The sequence below is a fragment of the Pocillopora verrucosa genome, chromosome 5, assembly GCF_036669915.1.
Source record: "Pocillopora verrucosa isolate sample1 chromosome 5, ASM3666991v2, whole genome shotgun sequence".
Taxonomy (NCBI): Eukaryota; Metazoa; Cnidaria; class Anthozoa; order Scleractinia; family Pocilloporidae; genus Pocillopora; species Pocillopora verrucosa.
Genome location: NC_089316.1, coordinates 8231099 through 8242019, shown reverse-complemented (window position 1 = coordinate 8242019; position 10921 = coordinate 8231099). Strand labels below are relative to the sequence as shown.

The 10921-nt window shown below is 38.1% G+C and overlaps 3 protein-coding genes across 3 annotated transcripts; 1 reads left to right on the top strand and 2 right to left on the bottom strand.

Moving 5' to 3' along the window:
* Positions 1-1002: 1002 nt before the first annotated feature.
* On the top strand, positions 1003-4007 carry LOC131794655 (uncharacterized protein C2orf50). The gene is made up of 3 exons (XM_059112189.2): positions 1003-1390; positions 2501-2540; positions 3277-4007. The coding sequence occupies exons 1-3, from the start codon at positions 1158-1160 to the stop codon at positions 3460-3462; spliced, it is 459 nt and encodes a 152-aa protein (XP_058968172.2). The 5' UTR covers positions 1003-1157; the 3' UTR covers positions 3463-4007.
* A 419-nt stretch (positions 4008-4426) lies between these two features.
* Positions 4427-6837, bottom strand: LOC131794654 (uncharacterized). Its single transcript, XM_059112188.2, has one exon. It carries the CDS (start codon positions 6327-6329, stop codon positions 5100-5102), a length of 1230 nt encoding a protein of 409 aa, XP_058968171.2. The 5' UTR covers positions 6330-6837; the 3' UTR covers positions 4427-5099.
* Positions 6838-7597: 760 nt separating this feature from the next.
* On the bottom strand, positions 7598-10002 carry LOC131794652 (uncharacterized). The gene has a single exon (XM_059112185.2). It carries the CDS (start codon positions 9543-9545, stop codon positions 8490-8492), a length of 1056 nt encoding a protein of 351 aa, XP_058968168.2. The 5' UTR covers positions 9546-10002; the 3' UTR covers positions 7598-8489.
* Between the last annotated feature and the right edge of the window lie 919 nt (positions 10003-10921).

Sequence of the window (10921 nt, the reverse complement as noted above, 5' to 3'; positions counted from 1 at the left end):
TACTTTTACTGCTTCTTTTACTGTTACTTTTACTGCTACTTTTACTGCTACTTTTTCTGCTACTTTTACTGCTACTTTTACTGCTACTTTTACTGCTACTTTTACCGCTACTTTTACTGCTACTTTTTCTGCTACTTTTACTGCTACTTTTACTGCTACTTTTACTGCTACTTTTACTGCTACTTTTACTGCTACTTTTACTGCTACTTTTACTGCTTCTTTTACTGCTTCTTTTACTGCTACTTTTACTGCCTCTTTTACTACTACTTTTCTGCGATTTTTACTGCTACTTTTACTGCTTTTTTTACTACTACTTTTACTGCTGCTTTTACTGCTGCTTTTACTACTACTTTTACTGCTATTTTTACTGCCACGGCAGTAAAAGTAGCAGTGAAAATCGCAGTAAAAGCAGCAGTAAAAGCAGCAGTAAAAGCAGCGGTAAAAGTTGAGCAAAAGTAGCAGTAAAAATCGCAGTAAAAGAGGCAGTAAAAGTAGCACTAACAGTCACACTAAAAGACGCAGTAGAAGTCGCAGTAAAAGTCGCAGTAACAGTCGTAGTAAAAGTTGCATTAAAAGTCGCACTAAAAGTCGCAGTAAAAGAAGCTGGAAAAAAGAAAAAGATATGTGTCGCTCGTAATTTATGAATATTAACGAGCTTACCTTAACAAGTAGGCCACGTTCGCCACATGTCTCCGCCATGATGCTGGAAAACGACTTGAGCTCGCGATAAGAATAGCCCTCATGCCCTTCGTAAGCCGAAAGTCGCAGTGAAAGTCGCACTAAAAGTCGCACTAAAAGTAGCAGAAGAAGTCGCAGTAAGAGTTGCATTAAAATTTTCAGTACAAGTCTCACTAAAAGTCGCAGTAAAAGTAGCAGGAAAGTAAAAAATAATGTGTGTTTTCTATGGGGCTTTATAGCCGGTAGAGTCTGGGTACGCGTAACAAAATCATGGTTGTTTACCGTCACCTGGTAACAATGAGTCACCTGACTTCTAAACTTCGGCATGATCGCGGTGTTCTGGAACAAAACAATTAATTGTCTCTAGCGGTTGTTTTCGGGGTTGGAGGTTCGTCATTTTACGAAAAGAGCGACAGTCGCCGTCTACTCAATCAAAAATTAATTATCGAGTTAAAAACGCGAACAACTGTGAGAAAAACATGGCAAGTTCATCCGGATTCCGGGCGGCTTCGGCGGGAAGGTTTCCAGATAAAACATGGCGAGCTGGAACTCCTAGTCTTTATCACGAGAAATGTGCACCTCAAAAGGAAAGAGTTAGGTCTGCTCCTCCAAAAAACTACGCGCAGAGAGATTATGCCATGTGTGATGTCGTTAGGAACGATGAGATTTGGAAGAATCGCTGTCGGAACGAAGGAAAAATGACAAAAAAATGGTAAGGGAATAACACTTCTCTTCTGTTCGTGAGAGCTTGTTTCCGGGTTCGAATGTTCGATTCTTTATTAAAATCATGAGATAACTCTTTTTTTGCATGGTATTTTGATAATGGTATATGACTACTCTTCGCATGAGAGTTTGATCACAGTCGATTGCATAGGAAGATGTTGTAAATACGTAATTATTTGTCGTCGTGGAAGCGATTATAGATCGATTGTCAGCTGAGTCATTGTTGGGACACGTCACGTTAGCTGTTCCTGATATTGACTGTTTGCGGTCATCTCAACTTTCTTATCTACCTTGTTTATAGATAACAGAAAGGCTATGCTCAATATCATTTAAGGTCTGAAGGGGTCGCACTTGGAATAGGAGAACTGTTTCCTGGATTCCCAACTGAAATCTTTTAACGAAAATGAGTAATGTTGTTGTAAATGACACCATTTGGAAGAATCGTTGTAGCGAAGAAGTGAAAATTAGGAAAAAGTGGTATGATTTCTGGCATTTCTGTTCATGTGGGCTACTTTTTGTGTTGAGTCAAACACGCGATGGACGGAAACTTTTATGTGATCAGCCGTGACGACCACAAGCTGTACTTCTTAAGATCAGAATTTGTGGTTGCTTCTCTTTAATTTTTGCTCTCTATTTTTGTTGTAAAAGGAATCATAGCTTTCCTCTTAAGCAACCCTAAGCAAATTTTCATAGTCCATGAACAGTTATATATTGGCAGGTGTTTAGTGGAACTCACAATCAATGAAGTCATACTTTATTTATAGTGAAAATTTCTGTATGTTGCTAAGACTTAACTATGAAGAAAACAGGGAACATTTTGTTTGCATGTATGGCTTGATTCCAAGGAAGAATTCACCAAGTCTTTTTAATCTCTCTACTTCCAAATTTCCTTCGCACAACCCAACTCAGATTTCTCTTTAGGCACCTGAATGTGAAAACCAAGCAAAGATATGTAAAAATTTCAGGGGTAAACAAAAAAAGTGTCATGAGGAAACTGTGGGTTGAAAGAGGCAATTGTGAAATTGAATTTTATCCCAAAATTGGTAATAATAATTTAAGGATATTATGCTTAAATTTTTGTTTCTGTGTGTGTTTTTAGGGAGGAGAATTGGGGATTTCTGAAAGATTATGACCCAAAGGTAAGAAAATGATGAAATGATTAAAAAATTTGTAAAGAAGTATTTTATTATCATGAATGTGTGAGCAATACCTCAACCTCTAAAGCCTCAGGAATGAATTTAAGTATAATTTTTTTTAACTGAAATAAGATAATCAAAATCTTCAGCTTTAATAATCATGATAACTTGTTTTCATCAACTGAGCTGATTATGTGAAGTAGGGGTAAGTTTCTAAAGAAACTATGATGTTGCGTCGGTGGGAGAGTATAGCAGGTAATTTAGTGTAAACAACTGAGTTGAAAATGTAAATTAGCCACCATAAAGGGTGAAAAAAGCTCAGTTGAAGGGCTTATTCTCAAAACATCAGCTTTTTTACCCTTTACAGTGGCTAATTTATGTTTTCAACTCAGTTTTTTACACTAAATTACCTGATTATGTGAAGAGACCACTTCAAAGAGTTTTTAAAGATGAGATTTCAAGTATTAACCCTTTGTCAGAGTGAACAGAGGACGTGGTTCTGTGTTATTTGTGTATACCAAAAGGAGGACTTATATTGATGGTGTAAACATGGCAACATGAACAACACAAGAATAAACTCATGGAATAAAAGCACTCATTGACACTCATGGACAGTTAATATTTCTCATGTCTTACTTCTGATTTTCCTCAACAAATCGAATTTCAGAAATCTTTTTGGATTCTGCAATTTTCTGAATTTCCCACTAACCTTGGAATTCAATTTTCATTACTTTTGTAGGGAAGGCTCAAGGCAAAACGGGAATTACCTGAAAAAGTAAGCATCTACTCTGACAAAGTTCCAAACACAACAAGTCGTCAATTTGGACACAGAGCCAAGAGTGCACCAGCAAGAACGATGCAAAAATTCGAAAGACTCATTAGCTACAGGACAAAGACAAACAAGGAATTAATGTGTTATGACTGATAGAATCAGTCACTATGACTGGTAGAATCAGTTAAGATATGAGTAGATATCACATTGTGTGAGCAGACAAGTTCAGTAGAGAAAGATTATAATTTGCTTGACAAAATATTGCTGCCGAGTGTTTTTGAGAACATGCTGATAGCCATAAGCATTGTACAGTTTCTAATTAGCATTAAAAATATCAAAATAATATTTTGGCCAACAGTATATGTTGCACATAAATGTATTGTACATTCAGTGTTAATGTTATTAATATTATTACTATAAAGCTGTTAGTAAATATAAAATATACTACTATATATTTTAAAATAGTAGGCACTATGCAATAGTTTTTATGAAATAAAATACATGTATGTTTTGGGAATCGTATTAAAGAAATAAGGTTTTGGTATAGCTGAGGATCCAGAAGAAAAATGACATTAGAAAAGAAGTACTGTAATTTTTGTTATGAAATAGTGGAGAAATGGTTTGAAAAGAGCAGTTTTTGTTGTGAAGTAAAAGAGAAATAATACAGACTATGTAATAAATAGAGATATTCATGGGTAGTGGAAGATGTGATTATCAAAGTAAAGAAATCAAATACTGTAACTTTTTGAATGAGTACCAGCAGCACTTATCTAAGCCCTTCACATCATAACATCAGTATGCATATTCTCCATACTTTTCTCTATAAATTTTCTGAGGTGTAGACAAAGGAAATTTGTTTAACAATCATCAGCTTCTTTAGTTGGTGATCATTTCCTTCAGGGGTGGTATTTTTGGAAGAAATAAGTGCTTATCATGGGGTGAAAGGATTACCCTAAAAGAAAACTGGGTGAGGGGTTGGGAATGGGTGTTTTACATAGGGAGCACTTATTAGATTTTTCCTGAGTTATAGCCAGTGAAAAAAATTGGTGATTTTAAGCAATACAGCATTTGCACACACAAAAGAAAAACTGATGTGAACTGTGTATTGATATAAAGAGCAGAACTGTTTTTTTATTATTATTATTATTATTTTTATTTTTGGAGTAAAAGAATCTTAAAGTCGGTCTCTAAAATCACGCAAACAAGAGGGTGTGGCGAAAATTGTAAGACCACATGAGGAATTAAACCCCCTTTCAAACCAAGACCTTCAGGGCTCTGTCTGCACTTAGCAGGATAAATTTGGAAACGGCATTTTCACTTTAAAAATAAATTTTCTTCGTTTAAACTGTGGGAATGCAGAGAAAAAGTCAACAAAAACAACGAACTGCGACCTGGCATCAATCATAAACTCGAAATTTATGCATGCATTGCAGGCCTACACCTACTCACAACCAACAGCAATGTGGGTAATGTACTTACGGCGCACTACCCACGTAAGCCATCTGTCTTTACTACAACGATCTCCTACGACGGGAGAACCATTTTCGTCCGCAGCGTCCTCCTTCTTATTGGTCATGTGGTCAAAGAAACGGTTACGTAACTGTGAATGGAAACGAGTGGCTCTGGGGACGATCATGATTTATCAAGGCGTGGCATGCGCAAACTTCCACGAAACAACACTGACATCGGTGTTCAGAGGGAGGGGGGGATTGAGGGGCTAAAAAAACGGCGTAAAGCGAAGTTTAAGTATTTATGCGAAGAGAAAATAACGTCCCATTAATTACTGTTGCTTAACAATAATTTAAGTTTGAGGTTGTTCTTGTAGGGGATCGTCTTAGAGGGGCTGTTTCTCCCCCTATGTTAAGTGCAGCATCATCAAAATTCAGTAAGAACATTTCTTTCTCGTTGTGACCCAAAGAACAGCCATGAATCCGCAAACTCCTGTCATCTTTGAAGGAGGTCTTCGCAGTCGAGAGAGCCAGGCCCTCTTCAATTTTTCTTTTCTGACATGGAACACAATAAAATGGATTCAGAGAGTTGTGGAAATCTCTATGATGGACTGCTTGATAATAAACCGACTGAAAGCGGTGCGGGCATTTCCGGTTCTCGTAACAAGGAAGTGGGTAAACACTGTAGAAGTGATCTAAATATTCCTCTCTCGATTTGAAGTAACTCCCGCATGAGCAATTGCATTTCTTGTGCGAGTTTCGCATATGTATTTCCAACTGGTCCTTCGTTAAAAACTGCTTCCGAGGGCAAAACTGACATGAAATTCGCAATGGCAAGGATGGACCTTTTTCTTGCTCTGTAAAGAAACCCGCTTTCGCTTCAATCGGTGGATAACTGTGGGGATTGATATTGTGTTCATGTTTCATGTGCGCTTTCTTCAAATCATCCGAACAAAACAACTCTTGGCAGTGTATGCATGTCGTTTGTGAGGCCTTGTGCTTCAAAAGTACTTCTTCAGATGGAAATCTTTGACGGTAGCCATGGCACAAGGGGTTTTGACAGAAGAAGTTGTGCTGTTCAAAGTTATGTCTGTCTGTCTCTTCTGTGCAGGCAAACACGAGGCGACAAAATCTGCACGAATCCTTCACAACTTCAAAAATATCCATTTCCAGACCATTGATCTCTTTAATGTCCAATTTTCCATTAAACAACTTCAAATTCGCAATAAGTTCCTCATACTGTCTCTCTCGCTCTGCGACCAAGAAAACTCGTCTCAGCGACGTATCTTGGTTGTCGCCTGACTCCTCAACGAGATCACCATATTTCTCAAGAAGGCACGCAATAAGCCCCGTATCAGATGCGTATGGGGATGTAGTGAGCGTGAAATGAGTTGTGATCCAGTCTGGATCTGATGGCGGAAGGGCTTTCACTGGAGTATCATTCCGCAGGAAAACGTGAACGCTTAATCGCGACTTTGCATCTGGGGAAGTAAATTTGATGTCTTCGATGAAGTTGCGGCAGCTGCCTTCCCACACCAAATAGAATTCATCGTAATGTCTTCCCGCGAACATCTCTATTGACTCTTAGTTGATGGCCCGTCGATCTCACATGTACGTCTTCAAAGCAGCGGTGCTTTAAACGTTCTCGCCAATAACTGACTGAAGGATGGTCCAAAAAAATACTATTAAAATATTGTATTTCCATCCGACTGAAACAGTTCCCGACACGCAGGTGAACAAACGGGCTGACAAACATTATTATCATAAGCGGCTTCAATTCGGCGTGAAAACAAAAAGAACGTTGACATCTTTGAGTCGTCTTCGAATGAAAAGGGAAGTTTGGCAAGAAATACAAACAGTAAGTCTTGACCAGACGTCTCTAAGACAAAAGAGTTCGTGCTTTCTATATATTTAGGTCACTGAGAACTCTGAACACCGCGATTAATAATTAGAATTACAAAGGCCGGTGAAGAACACGAAATTGCAGTGTTGAAAGGTTGTTGATTGAGTTGCAATATTGGTCTAGCTTTCAGTCAGTTATAATCCTCTTTCATCCCGGCTAAGAATCATTGTGAAGTGGTACAATTAACAACTAATTGTAAAATGGCAGTCTAATCACGTGAGAACAAAAGAGTGTATCTTTGACCATTAGAAAGCGGTACTTTTCTTAATGAAAATACTTTTTGACAAAAATTGAGCCATGTTTGCGTATCAGTCATCTATCGGTCTGTTTGAAGAGAGACCGACCAACCGCTGTATCAACAAAAACAAACTCTCTTAATTGAAACTCGGGATGAAGGTTAGAAGTCAAAATTGACAGTGTATATTTCAATCAAAGAGGACTTGTGGTATCAGTTTTTACTCAATAAGCCAAAAATATTATCTTCGACTCTTTTCTTTATTTTTAGAATGTTTCTCATGGTTTTGCTTGGATGATTATGGCTTAAGGGGCGTGAAACTCGACGGAAAATATTATCGTGGTTAATCCAACTTAATTCGACCAAGTCACGAATCGGAGAAGGATTCTTCGAAGTTCCAAACTACCTCCTCCATGAAAATAATTTGGGACAGAGACAGAAAGAACCGGTTACCATGCATCTGGAGTTATGTTTATATATGTTATTTACCTTTTTTTAGTATTTCTATTTATTTAATATTTTTTAACATTTCTGGACTGGTGATTTTTCTGCGTTTTGCGCAATTTTTTTCGCGGCTCGAGGTCACCGTAATTTCTGCCGGTAACTTACCTTCGCGACTTTTTAAAAGGCATCAGTTTGTTGACTGACTTGAAAAAACACGAAAAAAAAATTTTTGAGCACAGGCTGCTTATTAGATTTTTTTTATTGAATCATATCTGTGAATCTCTGAGAGCGTTGCCTTCAGTTGAGGAAATAAAAAGATTGGAAAAAAAAACTAGTGTCAGTAAAGCCTACTCACGAATAATACTTCCCGGGAGTTTTTTTTCCTTTTCATCGAAGTGAAGGTTGTAAGTTTTATCCTGCCGAGTTTTGATGATCTTCTGTACAATAAACAATGTCAAACACGTCAAATACTTGTAGAAATACTTAACTGCTGGTATAACGTGACGTTTCGTCTCGGTCCAGAGGTTCATCAGTAACCTTTCAAAATTAAATGTCCGCGCAAACTTACTGACCATCGAAAGTTAGCGAATTACTTACAACCACCTAGAGGGTGTTCTCTTGATCACAAGAGATTTATTCTTCCCTGCTTGATACAGCATGAAATTCTCCCGAATAATTTCCAAAAAAATGTATGACAGGCAGAAGAGAGAACTGCTAATCATATAATGAAAATTAGGAGGTTTCATAACCCACAATTGACCTCTTCTGTGTAGTTATATATCCTGAAGTGGTTTAGGCCTGCTTATCAAGGTTTTTCTCGTGACTCCAGTTAAGGGTTGTTCAAAGCTTGGCCTATGCTGATTGTTCCTTATTCCAAGTCCAATGTCGATATTTGGGTTTCCAATCCAGCTTTTTGGTTAGTTCTTAGTATCATTCGAATTTCTTCTGCTTTCTTCGAATTGTGCTTTCGATACAGGAAGGAAATGTGTTGTATTGCATCATACGGCGGCAGAATGAGCACAGTAGTTCTCGCGCTCAGCAGACACAAACATGTTTGATAATTAGGATAACTTTGAATGGGCAAGAGCAGGTAATATTCTTTGGTACCACGTAATTGACTCCATAAATTTGCCTTCACTTAGTTGTATCGTCATCCTTCATGAGCAACGTTTTCTTTACTTCCGCCTAGACTACAACTATCTGTAGACTTGTTAGGCGACTGACCGTTTACACGTGATGGTTCAGCCGAATATTCAGACAAATTGTTTTTTAGTTTATCAGCTGCGCTCTTACGGCTACTATCAACGTGTAGGTGACCACGATTATTTCCCAACTCTCCCTTCGTCTGTCTTTCACCAGCGGAAGGTGACGAAGTAATTGAAGAGGGCGAAGGATAAACAGCGAAAAAATGATCCAGATATGACAATCGCTCGCCATAATATTTCCCACAAGGACAGGGACACTTTTTGTGCGAGCTTCGCTTATGAAGTTCTAGCACATCCGAGGAGCAGAACACCTTTGTGGGGCAAAATGCGCATCGAAGTTGATTTTTTATGTGTTCCTTTAACTCGGTTTCTCCGCGAAAAGAGTTTTCCTTTGCGTTAAATTTGCATTCCTGGTTCGGGCAAACAAATCCATGGCTCTCTCTGTCGTGAATATCCAGCTCCCTCTTTTCAGTAAAAGCAATCCTACAGTAGGGACATTTAAATTGTAGAAAATCTAGTAATGTTGTTGTTGTGGTAAATTCCACGCATTCCAGCTTGACTTGTTGCATTTGATCAACAGTTTCAGCCAGCTTTTTACATCTTTCTTTCGATTTTGAGATCACGTAGTACGCTTGAGTGGGAACAGATTTACCAACAAATGCATCAGAACCACCCCGACTACCCAGACTTGCTGAGGTTTTTGCGGTTCCCGGCCTCCTTTTTTCATGAGGTGTCGACAACGAATAGTTTGCTTCGAAGTTAAATCTCTTTACGTAAGACTCCAACAAATCCCAAGCGGAATTTTCCTGTTCTGAAGCTGCAGGATGCTTAAAAAGCCAGGGTTTGTACTTTGGAAGAAATTTCGTCGAAATTTCTTGCCTATAGAAGATGTGTAAAACAATGACGCCTCGTAGCGATGGCGACAAAGTGATTCCCTTGATAAAACTGACGAAGTCTGTATCCCATTCGACGAAGAAGACAATCCTTCGATTAGAATTCATGGTGAAGGCCTCGCAATACTTCTGTCTCTAAATTTCTATGATATTCAGTAATGTTAGCATGCCGAAAATATTTGCCTCTTCGGTTGAATTCGACGTATAATATTTCCAACGAAGACAACACTTGCAGCAGCCCACGAAGTTAAACAATAATAAATAATACTTCTTCAAAATTTCCTCACGTCTTCTTTACTTATTCTTATACATAGCAAAGGACACTAAACACTATCCACGAAACTGTTCCAGAAGGCTAAATAAGCTCCAAATGCGTAGGGTTTTGATAAGATGAATAATTTCCTGAGATTGTTTGCTCACCGTATCGTAAAATATGTTTGTAAGGCCCCATAGCAGGTGTTAGATCTTTCTTAAAGTGTTTCATGTCGCATGGTAACCGATGCTATATCTCACTTAATTTGCATTGAATGAGACCTGAATATTTCATTAACGAAAATACTGTCGGGTTAACTGAAGTTCGAAATTTTCTCTGTAATATTTATTATGCACATAAATTTCACAAATTGAGTTTGGTTTCTATTTCACAATTGGTTACAGTTTATTGACCCAGTCAGGGGTCACTCATCAATCTGTTTTTTCTGTTTGTTTTGGAAACGTAAACAAATAGGCTGACAGCGTTTTATTAAATTTTTGATAACTAGCGTAGATAACGCTTCTGTATGCACCTTGTAGCTTCGGAATAATGAAGAATTAAATATGACAAATTACGACCGCACACATTCCCCTATCCTGTTTCCGCCTGTGAATCTCCTCTCTCTCTCTCTTTCTCTCGTTTGAACGTTCTATAGTTTTTTTTCTACAAAAAAAAAAGAAAATTATTTCGTTTTGTGACGACAACGACAACGACAACAAAGACGGATGAAGCGTCGGAGGCGACGTTAACGATGAGGACGATGACGTAGACGATACCGTTGACGATGATGACGACACACGCACGCTTACAAAGCTCAAAAATTAATAATAAAAAGTACAGAAATAAAAAAATGAAAAACCAAAAGAAACAGGGGCGGATACAATTTTCATTTATACTAGCGAGGCAACAATGCACTATTTATGCGATTCGATCAACGTTATGACAAAGGACGAACGCTCAAAACGTCGACTTTAGGAACTCTTTAGGGTGGTCATTTACTTTACCAACTCAGTTGATGAAACCAAATTATCTTGTAAAAACTCCCCCCTTCCCTCCCTTCCAGCTTCCCACCGCCTCTCCCCCACAGACGCATCACCCAGTATCTTTAGAAACCTACCCCTTTTAAGTCTTTATTTTATTTACAAGACTCCAGAAAGAAGTATGATACTTGACAGTAAAAGGGAGATTTATCAAAGCATAATTCCTAATGCTGAATGCAATTTTATCCATT